This window comes from Condylostylus longicornis, unplaced genomic scaffold, assembly GCF_029603195.1.
Source record: "Condylostylus longicornis isolate FDR11 unplaced genomic scaffold, ASM2960319v2 ptg000009l, whole genome shotgun sequence".
Taxonomy (NCBI): domain Eukaryota; kingdom Metazoa; phylum Arthropoda; class Insecta; order Diptera; family Dolichopodidae; genus Condylostylus; species Condylostylus longicornis.
In genome coordinates, this window is record NW_026577978.1 from 3,308,722 (window position 1) to 3,328,762 (window position 20,041).

A 20,041-nucleotide genomic window follows, 5' to 3' on the forward strand; every position below is an offset into this window, starting at 1 on the left:
ATATGAAATTATTGAATGAATAAAAGCCAGCTAGAAATCGATTTAATGGGATTAACAATAAAAAGGATTTAATAGACCTGCCTGCCCTCATTAACCATATTATAAATGGTTTATGATAACCATATTAGCTTATTTTCTCTCATAAACATTAAAAATGTAAAATAGTCATAAATTTTATTTAGTAACTTTACAAAAAAAAAAAAGAATTTATATTTTATATATTTGGTTTTCAACTCTTTTCTTGCCGATTTTGAAAATTTTTTATATGGTGTCTATTATGTTTATGTCAATATAAAAAATAAAATTTCAATAGAATAGAAACTCCAATTTAAACATTCCATATATATTAACAGTAATATTGAAGTTACAGTAATAATTACTATAAAGTTACAATTACTATGAGTAATTACAATTCTAATGAGTTGAAATTTATAATAATAACGTATTTTAATAAAAGAATATCTTTTAAATTTCATAATTAATAAATTTGATCAAATCATTAATAATTCAAATAAAAATTTCATGAATTTAAAGTAAGATTTTCTAGAAAATTTACAAAAAAAAACCAAATTTTTAAAGTTTTTCTTCTTTTTATTAAAAATAATAGTTTCATTAATTTTAAAATCTAATTTAATTAAAATATTTTAAAAGAAAAACTAAAAATGATGATATTCCAATACAACTTAATTGTGCAACTGAACGACCAGCTGGATTACATCCATCTTTATTACATTGTATACAATGCTGGATAGTCATATTTTTGCTTTCTTCTTTTAATTTTAATCCACAATGTTTTACATTATATGTACATCCTTTATATACCATATTTGTAGCATTTTTAATACTACCATCTTTGAATGCAATTGACAAACATAAAAATTCATTTCCAGTAACATTTGTTATTACATTTTCAAAGGTATTTGCAAGTCGTGTTGTAGTATAAGCTGCATTTGTATCATTACATGTTATATTAACATAATTTGACATATTTCCATTATATTCGCCTTCATATGAATAGCATTTTAATGCATCCAAACCTATATATATGTAGGTACATGAACATAAATTAAAAGAACAAAAAAAAAAGAAATCTTATTATTATAATATAAATATTTATAATGAATTGTAATTAATTAATAAAAGGAAATATTTAAAAAAAAAAAGAAATCAATTTTTGAAAGAATTATGAAATTTTTTTTAATAATTGCTAAGACTGGTGAATAAACAAAATTCTTGGTCTTATAATATTATTTATAAGCCGAGAAGTTATAAAAATAAGCAAATAATTTATCAACGGCTTAAGAAGGGTAAAAATCCTCTATCAAAATTATACAAAAAAAAATTTAAAATAATTGACATTTAATAGAAAAAAATCCTACCGATTTCATATAATTAAATAAAAATAATTATACTACAATTATACTACAATATTTTAGAAAATAAAATTTTCTTTAATCTAAAATCAATATATTTTAAATGAATAGTATAGAAATAATATAATTTCGAATTTCTTTCAAATGATTTCAAAAATTTTTACAAAATGATAGAGGATTTATCACATAAGACCTTATTATGATTTAGCATTACATATTGGTTATTAGATTTTAATATTAAGCATCTTTTAATTCGCTCTAATTAATTATAATAAAATTTCATTTATAAAATTTTTCATTTCAAAACAGAATTATTTTTTTACAAATTCTTATAATAGAATAATATTATCAAAAATAAGTTTTGAATTGCTTGGTAAATGATCTCCTTCTATTAAGTTATAAGATGGGTTCAAATCATTATTATTCCTGAGGCTAATAAAATAGCAGCATTTTATAGAAAGAGTGTATAATACTTGGAAAAACAAAATTAATAAATTATAAAATTGGTGAAAATTACTATCCCGAATTCATATATTATCCCGAAATCACATATTATCATTATTAAATTTTTTTTAAGATTATTTTTTTATTAACAATCCATATTTATAGTATAGAGTTTAAAATTATAGAGTTTGAAAATTTATTCAGTGTAATAGTTGTGATTATAAAATTTGAAATTAATATTTTTGTTTTTGGTTATTATTTTATAGGTTCAGTATATATAGTATAATATTTTTGTTTATATACTTATATATAATCAAAATTTTAAAAATTTAGAATTCAAATTTAATTTTATTTATTAAAAATCATTAAAAATTGAAAAAAAAAAAAATTTTTCCCCATGTAGAAATTTTAGGAATTTTTTTTTTAATTATTTTCAAACACCAAATTATTTTATTAAAATTATTTTATTCAATTTATTTTGCTCTATTATAATATGTTATAATTATATAACATTGAAAAGAAAATCAAAATATTTTATTAAAAATTTTAAAATTTTTGTTTTTTTTTTTTTTTATTCAAATAAATTTTTTTATAATATTTTAAAATTATTTTAATATTTAGTTTCACCAATTATTTTTATAGCACAAAAATTGGAGTTTTATTATTTATGAAAAATAGTACTTAAACACTTGTAATAATAAAAATTGCATTTTTTTTTGTTTTACCCACCTATAAGGTAAGCAGCAAAAATAACAAAAACAGCTATTAAAATTTTTTTAAACATTTTTCTTTTTCTTATTTTTTAATTAAATATTAAATATTGTTATTTTTTTTTGTTAAATTTTTTTAAGCTCGAAAATTTTGTTGTTAACTTTTTAACCTGTTGGTTAGTAATCACACACTAAGGTAGTATTAAATTAAACTTTTTATATTTATTCAAAATTTTTGGGAATGAGGATTATTCTAGGGTTTTTTTTTTTTTGTATTTGTAGTGAATCGCGTATAGTGCCTATACTTTAAATGATAAGATAATATTCTTAATTTTAATGAAAATCGATTTGTATTGAGTTTTTATAGGTAAAAAGATAAAAAAAAAATTCTAAAATTTTTTTTGATTGTTGTGTACTGAAGTTTTTTTTCGTTTTCTAGTAATAAAAAAATTAAAAGCTCTTGTAAAAAATAATTATCAATTTAATATTCAATATTGAATTAATTGTACAATTAACTAGCGATATATCAGGTAAATATTTAAATATTTCTATTGAATTTATAATACCTATTTTATTTTATAATTCAATTAACAACAAAAATTTTGTTTTTTTTCAATATAAAAATTATTTTTATGTCAAAGGCGATATGGGAATACCTACATACATAATATGCATTTATATTTATAATATATAATTATATATTTGTAATTGATGACCATATTTTAAGTAAATTTTTAATAAATAATACTTAAATAATTACTTGTTACTTAAATATAATTAATACTTAAATACTTAATTAATTATTGCTCTTTTAATACAATAAAATACATGTGTTCTTAGTTTTATAAACATAATTGAAAAATAAGTATTTAATATTTAACAAAGGACATTAAACAATAGGAATTTAACGATAGCCCTTAAAATTCTCTAAAATAGCTGTGTTTCATATATACATACATATATGCATCCATATACTACCAATTTAAAAAAAAAAAATCAGTAATTAATAAAATGCATTCTCCTTGAATTGTGCATTAATGTTAGCGCATATTACTGTAATTTTGAAATCTTCTTTAATTTAGAAAATTCTTGATATCTATGTCGTCCTGTAAAATTTTTAATATTGATACAAACTATTGCCGAAATGACGAAATTCATTGTAACCTACCTAAATAACATTCGATAAAGTATAATATTTACATTATGTATGTATTACAATTTTTGTATATACAATAATAGTAAAATATTATAACATATTCGTTATCAATGAATTTATCAATATTTTGTATATTAAAAATATTTTGAATGACGCATTTATATATTTGAGAAGTATTTTGGCATTATTTACAGAATACAGAGCTTACTAATAATACAGAACTACTACGTACTTCTCTGTATTTAGAAGGCGGGAAATATTACTATACTTTGGAGATAAAAAAAAAACCATAATATACGTTATATGTCTCATTTCTATATTTATTTAATTTTTTTATAATAAATTTTTAGTAGTTAGATAAAAAGGTAAAAAAATTACACACATTTAATTAAAACAAATAATATATATATTTATTAAAATAACTTTTTAATATTTTCAATAACTAATAAATTAATTTTACTAAAAATGCAAATATTGATGAAATTCCTATTATATTCAATTGGCCAATAGATCTATTTGCTGGATTATAATTACAAAATTCCCATGAACATTGTTTACAATGTGTAAATTTAAATGATTTATATGGTTGTCTAACTTTTAATCCACATGTTTTAACATTATATGAACATCCTTTATAAATTTGTTCTCTATAATCATTATTAACTCTATATCCAATTGATATACATTTAAAATCATTTGTAAGTTTTGTTGGAGCATTTTCAAAATATTGATATAACATTAATTTTGTTTGATCGGCTTCCATATAAGTGCATGTTCTATTTGGGTATGTATTATTAAAACCTTGATTAATACCTTGATATGTATAACATCTTAAAGCATTTGAACCTATTTATTAAAATATATAAGAAAAAAAAAATTGATTAAAATTGATTTTCTCATTTAAGTAGATTAATGATACCAAAAAAATGTACTTATACATAAAAATAACTCATATGTAAATTAAAAGGTGAAATTGTCCAAAAATCATATGAGTTATTTTTCATAAAAAAAAAATGAAAGTATTTAATTTTACAGAATTTCAAAAATCATTATTACGATTTATAAATATCATTATGATTTATATGCAAAATTAAAAAAAATAATAATGAATGTATAAATTTGATTATGAAATATTGATTGCAACATTATAGCTATTTTTGAAATTTTCTGAAATATACTCGTATATCTACATTATATATCAGCAAAATTTTTCACTTCAAATTATCTTGAAATAAAACGATACCTTGACGAGATAATAATAAAGTTATTCGAATTAAAAGCGTTTAATAAAAATGAGTTTTATTAAAAATTGAATTGATTTCGTTGAATAGAACTTGTTGCAACAAACCGCACACGGTTTTTTTAAATATTGTATTTTAATATTTGCTAATTGAACAGATTTATTATGAATTAAAAATTAAATTTAAACATAATACATAATATTGAAAATATAGATGCAATTACATAAATAAAATTAATTAATTATTAATATTTTTAAATATAATCTTTTTTAATATTAGTTCAACTAGAAATAAAATAATTTAAATTCTCTTAAAACTTCTTATGTATTACATAATGTCTACTGTATATATGCACACAAATTTTTTATTAATTTTTTTGATTTAATAATCACATAAATTTTTATTCATTTTAAATATTTAATTATACAACAATATTAATATAACACTTACTTATAATATAAATAGAAAGAATAATAAGAAATGTTCCCAAAAATGTACGAAAAATCATTTTTTTTTTTTTTTCAATTTAAATATTCGTTTTTTTTATTTAATAAAATAAAATAAATTATAAGCACCAGCAACAGGACTTCCGTCTAAAAATATTGAATATTAATACAATTATGACTATATGTAAATTTATTTAATTTATTATTAATATTTTTTTTTTTACATTTTATCAAAATTTCTCTATATCTTTTACAATCATAATTCGATAAGATAATAAATTGGATCAGTCAAAAATTAATGATTTCAAAATAAAAATATAAATAAAATAATAAAAATATTGTATGATTCAGTATTGTATAGGAAGGAGATTGGTTTATAAAATAATTTAAGCGTTAATACATTAACATCTATATTTTAACTCCCAGACAACATTTTTAGAGTCAAATGAAACTTTTTTGAAATTTCAATCAAATTTTAACAAAAAACAAAAATGTATACATGTTAGAACAAAACCAAATCTATCACCCATATTCTGTTAGTAGCCTGACTTGAAGAAATCCGACATTACTGGAAAATATTTCGGATTTCATTGTAATTACTCACATCAAAGTCATGCGACTAACAGAACAGAATAACAGAATGTAAGTGATTAATTAGGTTTTGTTCTAATATGGTCAGTAACGAATCTTTTTTTTAAATTAGATCAAGAACTTACATCTCTATGTTTATTATCTCTTAAAAAATAAACAAACACAAAAAAGTATTCCTAATATTTGTAAAAAATTTTTATTGAAGTGCACAAATTATTCCGAAAAAATAATGAATCATATTGAATAGATTCATTCATATTGAACTTAGTACATTAATCATTATAATTTTTATTATTTAACTAAACTAATCTGGTTAAAACTTAAAAACTAATTATTAAAAGACCGTACTCAATATGTAAATTTGTTTACTGTTAAACATAAAAAACTAAAATTGCTACAAAAATTTTTTTTTTTTGTTTTCGATTTATTAAACAACATGTTTCAAGGAAAATCCAGTTTTCGTCATATTGAGATACACTTCAGTTCCAAAACAATGCACAAGCTCCCATCTCAAAATAATTATGTGAGTTATATCAGTTCCCATACAAAATTATAGTTATGTAAAATAGGAACCAATGTAATTTTATATATTATTCCAATATAAGTTTATTTGAAAAAGTTAATCATAACTCTTTGCCTCTCCCGGTTTTTTTTTCTTTTGAGATTTAAGCATCACCATATGAAATTCTTTTTCTTGAAATTTGTGTGAGAGTTTACGTCTTCTTATTTTTATTGTCTGCGGCACAAGCTAAAAATATAAAATAAATTTTTAAATATAAATATAAAATTTTTAATAAATGAAATTTTAAACACAATAATTGTAGAAAAACAAAAATCGTAAAAACTTTACTTTTCAACCGAGTTCATTAACCAATACAATAAAATTTTCATTAAAAAAAAAAAACAATTCCAGATGAAAATTTTTATCATTAATATTTTATTAATACAAATGTTTTGAATTTACATATATTTAATTATATTACGAGTATAATAGTATAAAACAAAAATTTATAGGCATATGTAGGAACACATCAAACAATTTATTAATCATGGATTAATTAATTGAAAGTAAAAAAAATATTCAATAAGCTTTAAGAAAAAAATTTAGAGAACTTAAATATATTTTGAATACCTTAAGACTACAACTGAAAATTCTTAAATACATTAATAAATTAATAATAAAATATAAGGTGTTAATGATAAAATCCAAATTATTAAATTACCTTATAGTATAATAAAATGTTTTTCAAGATGCAATTTATGTACATATATTTGTTATAACCAGACTATGTATCTCACTTTTTCAGCCAGCTTTACTCACTATCAAATAGAATTGTCTTTTCTCGATTAACACTTAATTTGTTTTTTTTTTTTTGTAGTCATAGAATAGCTTTAGTAATAATAATAATTTAAAAAAGAAAACGGATGTAGGTAGACCTGCAACATATATAATAATTTGTGATTTCTGCGTAAAATAAAAATATTTTTTCGTATGGCCCGGCGTTTTTCTTTACTTTATTATCGTACCAGCACGTGAGAAACTGTACAGTTCCGTTACGTCCAGTCGAATAATTTGCTTTAGACGTTTCATATACCCCTTGACGCACATATGACTCAGGAACGTATCAGTGCTTATCAAGCGCACCTTTCCTGAATCATATGTGGCTCAGCGGACAGGGAACTTGTTAAAAAAGGAAATTTTTTAAAATTCTCAGTCACTTTTGAGAAAGTGAGAAATTCCTACCATTTTTATTGATTCCGAATATCATCAAATTGTCTATAAATACTAAAATATCTACGTGTCTTATAATTTGTAAGAGCTTAATATTATACTATATTCTTTAAAACTACAATAAAACTTACATATGTTATTAATTTTTTCTTTAAATATTTAATTGCTTAATATTAAACATACATAACTATTAAGTATAAATACTTTATGTAGGTAGGTACCTAGGCCTACATACATACATAAATTTTTTTATATTTAAGAAAATTTGTTTTTTTTTTTTTTAATAAAATTTATATTCGATTAAACATTGCAATTTTGTGTATCGCATTGTTTACAATCACCAAATAGAAAATCTATGTACGGTTCTTTTAACGTTATATTGCAAGCTGTGGCGGAATATGAACAGCCCTTATATACAAGCTGATTAGGACTAAAATGTCGTTTCAGTGCTATTGTAAAACATTTAAATGAACTTTTCTTTTTTACATGTTCATATTCAAAATATGTTTGTAACCATTCTGTGGTTTCATCGGCTTCCGTATTGCTACAATTTACTTTTTTATACATTTTAACATCCTTAGGGTCATCATCAAAATATTTGTAACATTCTAGTAACACATCCGAGCAAACTGGATGGCCTTAAAATCAAAAAAAAAAGAGAAACATTCATAAGTACATAATTACATAATTTATAAATATTTGTAAATTAATTCGGCTTTAAGTGCAAATAATTTAAATAGTAGATGTGGAACATATTTATTTGGTTATATTATTAAATATTATCGGTTTGCTTCTAATTCTGTATAAAAAGAGGACGAAAGCAATGAATTTTCGTTTCTTTCTAAGCAGATATTCCATAGGAATTTTGAGATTTTGCCCCGCAAAATCGCTCTTGTTCTGTTTCCAACTTCGATAAAATATACATAAATAGTTCTAGTTTTTAGATCAAACTTCCTATTTTGAAACGATAATTTATAAATCATAGAAATACTTATTGTGCTATTTACACATCAATATTTATTAAAATTCAATATAAAATAAAACCTAATAAGCATTTAAACATAAGATTAATTTTATATCTTACTTATGTCGAACTTTTGACAATATTATTTTAAATACATACTTACATAATATGTATTTGAAATCTTTATCTAATATTAAAATTATTTATTTAGTTCTCTCTATTGTTTCTAAAAATCTGGCAGAAAATTTTAAGCTGATGTCAGATTTCGATTAAACATTAGATTTTTATCTGATTCAGATTTAATTTAAGATTTAGTCTCATTTTACTTAAGCTAACAATTTTCTAATACTTAATTTTTGTCAATCTTTTATTTTATTTTCTATTAGTTTTTAATAGAAACTCACAATAAATGGTCACTCTATACATAAAAAAACTACTGTCTCACTATTGTTTCTTTTATTAAAAAAAGCATTCACGCCGCGTCCATTATATCTATGACATTTCATTACATTTATATACACATATAAGTAAATAGTCTCTGGATTTGTGTGTAAGTGCATAGCAAAACAAAATAAAAGATTCAATCTTCTATTATAATAACCTACAAATTTATTCTTGTCAAATTAATTTCGGGGAATTCCCGTTAAAACAAAACAATGTATCACTGATAACTTTTTTGTGTGTGTACATACATACATATGTATATATATTATTATGTTAAGTACACATGAATGCTTTTTTTTTCTTTATTCTTAATTAAAAACGACATTTAACAAATTTATTATGAAAACATTTTATCCAAATCAATTTGTTTTATCAAAAATCTAAACTTTATCGAAATATACCCGATAAATTCGGCACTACGCAAAAGTTTTTCCAAAAGTTACACTATACGCTCACTTAATTATTAAAGATAAATTTATGTAGACATTACCTAGCTAGGGTGAATAACACAAAATTATTTGGATTTATTTTTTAAAATAAAAAAAAAGCCGGTTAGCACAGTTACATAATTGTCTGTATGCATTGCACGTAAATATGTATCTAATCTAGATATACTTGGCAATGCAAATATACAACTTCACTGGCACAGTGTTCTTTTAACTTTAATTATTAAAAATTTCAACTTTTTAAAAGATCTTTTCAATGTTCATATTTTATTAATTTACTAACCTATATTATGTATAAAAAAGAAAATTACAACAGTAACCAAAAATTTATTTAGCATTTTTTAATTAACAATATTATTATTATACTTTGCTAGCAAAAAAATATAAAAATGTATAGCTATAGTTCAACAGTATAACAACGACACAACAACTGATGTGATTCTGATATAAACTGAATATGTATTTGATACTAGATGGCATTGAGGTGAAAATGAAATAGCAATGAGAAAGTCTGTATAAACATTTACACAATGTGCTCAAATTAATCTTAGAAAACAGCTGATAGCATATATTTTGTGCAAGTTTTTTTTAGTTTCACCTGGAATTCAAACTTTAACTTAAAAAAAATATTTTTTTTAATAGAAAATTACTTTTATCACTTTAATGATTTAATAAGGCATTATTATTATGCTTAATCTTTACAAACTTATTTATTTTAAAATGTTAATTTAGATTAATATTATTTACATATTATTTTCTGAACAAAAAAAATTATAATAGCTTCTTATATATATTAAATAATGGATAATGAATATAAATTAATATTTTGGAAGGTATCTAACATATTTTAAATTTGGTACTGCTAAGAAATACTTTTATCAATACTTCTGTATTAATAATAATACAATGTATGTATGTATATTAATTAAGTTTACAAGTACTTCTAAATAAATTAAACTAATTTCAATTTATAAAATAAAATTTCCCTATTCACTAAGTACATTATATAAAATAACATTTTGTGCATATAATAAAATTTTGACATATCAGTAAATACTATTGTGAATAGGAAGACTATAGAGTGACAATAAAAAAAAAAAAATTATATCTTGCATTTTTGTAAAAAAAATCAACAAAATCAGTAGCAATCTAAATTACATAATATATTGTATATTCTGCGAAAGTAGAATCTATATTGGGTACATTTTTTATATTTATATTAAAAATTATAAGTTCATTCAACAGATTGCTTTTAGTTCGATAATTAAAAATATTTATTATCAACTCTAACTAATTTCGAATTCATATTCGAAAAATATTTGTTTTCAGCAACTTTCAACTATTTTTTGCTGTTGCAGAATTTTTGTAATGAAAACTAATTTTCTACATATATTAATAATATTAAAATGTAAACAAGTTTTTTATACACTGTTTATATATCGATGAATTTAGATTGAAACGATTAAAATTTGAAAAATACACATTTGAATTACTTATAAACAGCCAACCCAATGCCTGTAAATTATTTGTAAGGAAAATCGAATTTTGTCCAATTTGCCATTCGATTTTTTAAAAGCCGGCGCAAACGAAAGTTGGTAGCACTAAAATATTTGATATTTTTAAAGTGCAATCAGCTGATTTTTATATTTTGTTTTACTAGCTTAGCAGTAATATTATAAAAAATATTAAAATAACAGCATTTTTGATTATATTAAGTTTAAGAAGAATTAGTAAATGTTGCATTAGAAAAATTTCAAATATTGATTTAAAAAATATATGTATATTTGCAGAAAAAAATGGCGCTTCAAAGCTTGTTGGGAATTGATAAGGAAACTATTGAATAGCAAAACAAGTTTGTTTCCACAAAAATACACACAAGCGATTACAATGTTATCTGTTGACAGAAAGTATTGAAAGCTTATAGTTTTTTCAATTTAATTTAAATTTTCTATTAAAATTAAAAGTCTAGATAATTATATTTATGTTAAAAAAAGATCCATACATACAATATATTCATGTATCTACATAAGTTATAATTAATTTTCGTACATAAAGGATATACAAAATTTTATTTTCTTTTAACTCATTTCATTTTATCAATTTCATTTATTAAATATTTGTTGTTATAAACATTAATAAAATTAATACGGTTCCAAAAAATATTTCTTTCGATGATAAATTGGTTAAACGATTTGCTGATGAATTTGTAGCACAATTATCATATGTACATTGTTTGCATTTTAGAGAATCCGATTTACTTTTGTACTGTTCTTTTAATGTCATATCACACATATCTATATCATAAGTACATGCCTGGTGTAAGTATTCATCATGGTCATCTATAAAATATATAGCAATACATCTATATTGATCTTTTGTAATTGTTTTTGGTACATTATCAAAAAATCTTTCTAATAAATTAATTGTATAATTTGCATTCTCATCATCACAGATTTGAGATGGAAAATTTTCATTATTTTTGTTAAGATCAATTTTTCCTGTGAATTCATAGCATTTTAAAGCATTTAATTCTGTAAATAAAAAAAAAATAAAAATTTAATATTAATTTTGTAAAACATGGTTTAATTACTAATTTATATTCATTTAAGTAAATTGGAATGTGAACTGTTGTAATATGCATGTAATTTCAAAAAATTTTTACATTTTGACATATACATACATATGTATATTATATATCTAAAATAAAAAACTACTTGGCAAATTATCCTTAAAGTTTTATATTTGAGTAATGAACGAAACTGACTGCCTACAGAAAGTGAATCTCAAATGCTCTAATACTGAGAAACAAATTGACATTTTGGCAGATATGTTAACTAGAAAGTTCTTATAGATTTCTTAAAATTTCAAATAAATATTTAAAGGGCAGTTGGTTACGTGCTGTTACCACATTAAAGTTTTTTGAGTTTCATTTATTATACCAAAGCGGCCAGGGACTAAAATGGGTAAACTGCTTCGTAACTTCATATGTTTTTCAAAAAAAAATTTACGAAATATATTAACACTATAAATAAATTTTTCGCTTATTCAATATGATTTTATTCATTGCTAACATTTAAGATTTAAGATTTGCACTATATTCATATTCCATTAATCTAAAGTAATTTGTATGCAGTATGACAAGTCAACATCCCCACTCCAATTTCTGTTAATATTTTTATATATTAAATTATTGGTAGAACTATTGTGCAGTTAAAATTAAAAATTACATTTAAATTATTTTAATAATTTAAATCTGTTATACTGTAAAAACGCACTAATAATTTCCAATTTAATTATTTTTATGTTATATTTTTTAATTACTAACCTATGAAACAAGTGATACAAATTAATAAAATGATTGAATAAATTCTTAACATTTTCACTTTAATATTTATTTTACAAATAACTGTTATATACAATAATTATTTGATTATCTTAGCATTTAGGATTTTGTAAGACTAAAAATATTATTTAATAGAAATTGATCTTATATGGATTTCGTGTTAAATAAAAAATTTTTAATTTTTTAAATATGCACACAGCACTTACGAATGATGACTAAATTATGCAAAAAAAAATGTATACAGAATGAAAATAAAGGGTCAAATTTATAATTCATATATGTACTCATTTAAACGAAAATTTTAATTAGTTTGGGTACCTATACTGCAATAAAAAATTAATGTGGTTTTACTTTCCGAAAATTTTATAATTACTTATTCACAATATGCATATATATACATATATGAATATTTAAGTGCGATTTGTATAAATGAATATTAAATTGAATATATATATATAAATTGAACGTGCTTAAAAAATAAAATTAAGATTTTGTTTTTCTATCAAATAAAATTGTTATGAAAATTATTGTATTTTAAATAATGGCACTTATATATTGTGCACTTGTATATTGTATACATACAACATATTATAAACAGTTTTTGCATAACACATTTGTATTTTATAAAATATTAATGTATTATACAAAATATTGTTACATAATTCTAATTATATTTCGTACGAGTATTCATATACATAAAAAAAATAATAATAGAAAACGGTTCCAATAACAAAAATAACTTATAAATTTTCCCTTAAACTTACAAATTCTAGTAATTTTTTAAAGATTTTCACAAAATTTCAATTTAACCCTTACCTACTCTGCTTATTTGATAGACGTATAAAAGTTTTTAATTTCTTTGAATTTTATTAATTTCAATAGCAAAATTTTCTAAAATGGCTGTATTCTTTTTAATAAGTGATCGAAAACAAAACTAAATTTTTGAAAAATTTTATACATGATGTCTGGAAAATGGAACTTTTTAAACAATATTTTTGTTAAAATTCGAACTACAATAATTAAAACAATATATTTTATTCAAAGTTTCACTACTTCAAAAAATCCACACCCATACCATACTGTAGAAAAAGTATATTGAAACATAGAACTAATTTTTAATCAATTTAGAAATATTTTAATAAATAACTTTAAAATTAATATTATTATTACATAATTAACATTATTGATCACATCTAGTATATTGTAAATTGTAAATTACTAAAGAGACATGTGAGCAAAATAATTCCTCCTCTTCAACAACCGCGCCCAACCGTCGCTTATTGTAGCCCTCTCATATTCAATTATACTTTCCTAGTCCCAAGTAATTAACCGGAGATATTACTCATAGAAAGTTGAACATATGGGTTCGTAAACACATAGAAAACCCCGCCCAAATCATCTGATGCCTCCTGATGTCCAGAACAAGACATTCACACGTATTGCCGTCTCCTTATCGTCCCAGCAGCCAGCATCCATATTTGTTTTTGAAAAATTTACAACGTTAAAGTTAGAAATTTCTCATTAAATTTAACAGAAAATCATTTAAGTTGACAATATTTTAAAAACTTTGATTCTCAAAAAAATTCTTAGTACAGTTGTATTGAAATATTTGTTTTTAAAATATTGAAATTTGACCTCTTTCTAGACTATAGACAACAAATGATATGAACTGTTAAAAGATAAAAAACATAAAAAATTACACGCGTTTTATTTTGCTCAAGTTCATTTTTGACTTATTGCAAAAATTTCACATAGCTTTAGCGATAATAAATCAATAACTTGAATTTTTTTTTTATTTTTAAAATTTTTGTTAATAATATTTATTTAACCTTTTTATGTGTTATACATGCGATTATATTGTGTACATTTTTCGATTTTATATTGATTTATTGTACTCATTATTGTAATTGAAATTTTCGTATAGTTACTTTAGAACTCGTATAATTACTTTAGAATTACAAAAATTTTAAGCAATAATGAATATATCAAACCCCCAAAAGATTATGTAAGAAATTCTTACAAATAATGTAAGAAATTCTTAAATTAGTAATCACTTTTGTAATCTAATTTGCCTTAAAAATGATTTACTCAAATTGTTCTTAATATTTCATAATCGTCACAAGTAGAATAATTAATAAAATGATCTAATTGTTAATTATAAGTATTAATTGAATTAGTTGAGTAAAATCAAAAATTTAATATCACAATTATGTTTGCAGTAATCAGCTTCTATAATTAAGTCTATCTGATAAGATAAGTATCGCAACATAAGTACATTTTTTACTCGATATCACAACATAAGTACAAGAGAATGAGAATATTTCATTGTTAAAGGTAACCTACATACTAAGAACTTAAAAGTACATTAAAATAGGGTACATTATATATTTTTGAAATTGGGAATTTTTATTTGATGTATAGGGATATATTAATCACAATTTTTCTTATAAAACCTTTCAAAATTTCTTAAAATATTAAGAAAGAAAGACATTTTATTATGTATTTTCTACAATATATGAAAATAAACTGTTCAGGACTAGTAATCATATAGAAAGACCTTTAAAATAGAATTCATTTATAAAAAATAATTAAACTATAGATAACAGACGGTGTTCTATAAATAAAATTAACAATAACATATCTTTCAAATAAAAATTAAAATCTTAATTTATATTTGAAAAAAAAATATTAGTCATTTTCTTATATACGAAAAGAAAATATTTCAAGGTACATAATAAAATATTTTGTTGATTATCAATAAAGTTAATCATAAAAGAACTTTTCAATTAAACATTAAAATTCTAAAAAAATTTTTAAAAGTAATTTTGTGAGTCATGTTAGTGGTCTTTTATTAAATAAGATTGCGTAAATATTCATGATAAAAGCTATCAGGAACTAAATTTTTTTGTTTAATTTTAGACCTAAGGTGAATTTCGTATAGGTATATTCAAATATTTACAATTATGTTAGACGATTAACGAGTGCAAGTCATTCAGATCCAGAACTAAAGACCTGGAAAAAAATGCATTTAATATGTCGATAATTTAAAATATAAAATTTTTCATCCGGTCCGGAATAGAAATTTTAATCAATTTATTCAGTTTCTACAAAGTATTTGTGATAGTTGGATGATGGTATACCGATAACAATATCTTTAACATATTTATTTGTAGTAATTTTTCAATGAGCTTATAATTTTCCAAGAGACTATTATTTAAAATGACCACCTCATAAAATATCTCGGAATTACATAAAAACAAATTTTTCAAACATAATCATTTATTTAAATACAAAGTCATATGAAATTTTTATTCGGGTAAATGTTAAATGATCAGTCAAAAATTTGCAAGTTATGTGGTCGCATATGTGATCGTATAAATGAGAAACCATAATTGCAGTGTAAAATTTTATAAACTCTCTAGTTGAGAAATATGAGTTAAAAATTATTTTGTTATAGATAGAAAATTCAATTTGAAATCTCACTTTTTGGATGTAGTTTATCTTCATTTACCAATAACATTTGATTTAATTTTGATTCGAAGGGAAGTCAAAAATCTCTGAAAATCACTAATTGAAAATATTTAGTCGTAAGTGCACAATATTTATATTATGGGATACTAAAATGCTCTTTTAATAAATTAAAATGTTAATTATAAAATTTAAAAAAAAATTGCTTTGTACTTTACTTTGAACGCAATGATATATCGAAGACACAAACCATCAATTATTAGCATTTAGCATAAATCAATATTATAACTTGAAATAATGAAATTGTTCCTTGTACGTTTCACAACTATTCTTTTCTATACCCAAAAACACCCAAATACACCAGTCTATTTACAAAAGTGTTAATCCATAGGAATTATTACGAACATTTTTTTCCGGGAGATAAAGCCATGTCACATAATACATAAAGAAAATATCATATGTAAAATTGTCAATTTTTAAGTTCATAGAAGCTTCTCCTTCCCCCTAAAACATATAATCAGCATTCTATTTGCAAACTACGTTCTTTCTGAAAGCATCCAATACTAGTATATAATTAATCGATTATTACGTTCTTAAATTAAATTGTTTAATCTCTCTATTTACGGTACGCATGAATACAAAACAAAATTTTTCCGTTATTTTTCAATTTACTATATAATTACATATAAACATATACATACATTGATTATCAGGAGTAGGACTATATTTGGTACTTGTTTTAATCAAAACTTAATCTATAATATTTACGTATTTGTTGTATGCATATAAAATAGTACTACCAGAAGTACGTGAATTTAAACAATCATTTATAAAATACACATATAGAGGCATATTAAGTAACATATAGGTACATTATTATAATATTAACCCCCTTAATTACAACAATGTATACATAACTTCTTTGTTGTAGATTTAATACAACTGCTTTAAATAACAATAAAATTTTATAATTATTGCAGCTATTTAAATGTAATCATTTTGTATCTTATCACATTTTTTAGAATATTGTTTTTAATCATCAAGATATTATTGTATTTTGAATGAATAAGGGTTATTTTCTTTTTTCATAATAACATTATCATCTTACGATTAAAGATTATGGTAAATTTTAAATTTAAATTTTAAAAATAATATTTAAAAAATTCATTCACGTCTACAATTATTATTTGGAAAAAGAAAAAAAAAAGCATATGGTAGGTACTGTAGAAAAATAATTTTTTTTCTATTTTTATCCACATTCTTATAAATACTCCTCATATGCTATCTGTATGTTTTCACAACTGTAAATCTTTTCCGAATCATATTTGCAATCGAGTTTAATCTGATTTCTCGTCTATTTATTTAGAACTCAAAAATTTTGCGAATAACTCAGAAAACTTGATGATATTTACCAAGCCACACATAATTAATTGAAATTTTACGAAGTACATACGTCGTTTATTTACACAAAATGACGTTTTGAGCAACGATTAGTTTGAAAGTAAATATGACATACAGACGTCATTTAATATAGTATTTTTAATAGTGACAGTATTTAATAAGTTGAATTACTATAAAATTTAATTATATTTTATTATGTTAGCTGTGAATCATAAAAACGTAAATAATATTAAAAACTATAGATTTAGTTTAAAGAGTTCAAACTTACATTAATTTTCACTGACTCCATTACATACAATAAGAGATGTTATGTGATGGCACGAAATATTTTCGGTGGAAACGCACTTAAATAAAATACTTCGGTAGAAAATCGTAAATAAACTATTTTCACAGCAATATCGAACTGTCAGTCAGTCGGTCTAATAATTATATACTACAATTTAACTCACAATCTCTTATTTTGCTTGAAAAATTTTTTTGTAGAAGTGTAAAAAGACTAATAATAAGAAAATTACTCTTTTCAAGTAAATGTCAGTACATTCCTAATACTTATCTTTAGCTTTTCTTTTCCATATCTTTATTTCTAGTATAATCATTAATTTTATCAGTTTCCGATATTAATAAATACATTTCTTATTCGTAAGCAAAGGTAATTAGATTGCTAGCTCGTTTTTTTTTTGTTAAATTTTAAAAATTCAAAAATTATTTTATAAAATTTGTAAAAGATTATCATGTCCGTATGATTTTTCAATACCAAACCTATAGTACTACTGTTAAGTACCAATGAACTTAAATTTTTTCAGCTTAATTTATTTTCATGTGCATATTTTTAGGATGCGTAATGTCTGTACTAAATTGTACTTAGATTTTAAAAAAAAAAATTTAAATAGAAAACTCTTTTGAGTTTATTAAATAAAATAAAATTGATTTTTTGAAATGAAATTTTTACAATTCGAAATGGAGGCAAGGAATTCCTTTGGGCATGTCTCTCTCTTTAGCAATAAGAAAAAAGTCCATTCACCTTATTAAGTAATAAAATTTTAATTGCTGAATGAATTACATTTCAAATTAGTTTGAATTTGAATGAACGTCCTATTGTTGAACGTCCATATGTGTTTCGTAAAATTTAATTTTGAAATCAAAATAATTTTAAGCAAATGATCTATAGTCTGATATAATTTCAGGATGTACTAATTATACCTAATAAGTGAACTAATTTTATATATGTATAATTAAATGCTATGCATTATTATTTTATGTTTCAAATAATTAATTAATTAATTAAATAATATGGAAAATTACTCTTATCTTTTATTAAACAACATTAATAGCATGCCTAATTAACGTCAGATCTTTTATATATTTTTAATATTTATAATTGACGTCACTGTATAATTATCTATTTTTGTTTTTTCAAAAACAAATTAAATGTATTTATTAAATTTGTAATAAAATAGTTAATTGGAAAAGCTCACAATTCTGCCGAATCTATAAAAAACCAAATAAATTCTTTTTATTAGAAAGGAAAACCCCAATAAATGGCTTTAATTTTTACTCACTCTAAACATATATTTTTTTAAACTATGTACTTTGGTGCTAGTAATTAAATTCTTTTTCAGAATATGTTACATGGCTTTATAGGCTTATATACCCGTACAATACTAATTAAACATTTATTGTTGATCTATACAGCATCCATGGATATAATGCAATCGGACAAAAAGTCCGATGTCTAAAATCTATACATTTATAAATTTTAATTCAAAGGTCCTAAAAAACAGTGTAAATCGAATTTAAATTTGAGAAAAATTAGAATGAGAATGGAAGTGGGACAAGAGTTAGAGCGGGAGTTAAAATAATAAAATTATTTGGGATCAACTCTATGTAGCCCTGCTAATTTAATTGCACATATAATATATATATATAAAATCGTCTCTAATTTTTCTAAATAATATTATTCCTGTAAAAAGATCTTTTCTAGTTTTATAATAAACTATAATAATAAAAATTAAATAAACATCATAAACCTATATGGTGCCTTCCGTTGTATATTAACACCTTAATTATAATAATTTAATAAAAATATTTTCCAAAATAAAAAAAATTACAAATTATTTTATAAAATTATTACAAGACCTAAATTTATTAGATTTAAATTTTTCCTATTATTATTAGATTAAAACCATATACTAGTGATAGAACTGATAATGTCATGTCAATGATAATGAAAGTGTGTTAACAATAGCCAAAGTGATACAATAAGTGTGATGAAAAAAAAATTT

At 21.8% G+C, this 20,041-nt stretch overlaps 2 protein-coding genes across 2 annotated transcripts; both read right to left on the minus strand.

Annotated features, from left to right (window-relative positions):
- Positions 1 to 327: 327 nt before the first annotated feature.
- On the minus strand, positions 328 to 2,724 carry LOC129618626 (uncharacterized). Its single transcript, XM_055533477.1, has 2 exons — positions 2,547 to 2,724; positions 328 to 1,037 (listed from the first exon to the last, which is right to left on the minus strand). Exons 1-2 carry the CDS (start codon positions 2,599 to 2,601, stop codon positions 631 to 633), a joined length of 462 nt encoding a protein of 153 aa, XP_055389452.1. The 5' UTR covers positions 2,602 to 2,724; the 3' UTR covers positions 328 to 630.
- An 876-nt stretch (positions 2,725 to 3,600) lies between these two features.
- LOC129618553 (uncharacterized) lies at positions 3,601 to 5,500 on the minus strand. Its single transcript, XM_055533362.1, has 3 exons — positions 5,375 to 5,500; positions 4,144 to 4,529; positions 3,601 to 3,633 (listed from the first exon to the last, which is right to left on the minus strand). Exons 1-3 carry the CDS (start codon positions 5,430 to 5,432, stop codon positions 3,601 to 3,603), a joined length of 477 nt encoding a protein of 158 aa, XP_055389337.1. The 5' UTR covers positions 5,433 to 5,500.
- Positions 5,501 to 20,041: the final 14,541 nt, after the last annotated feature.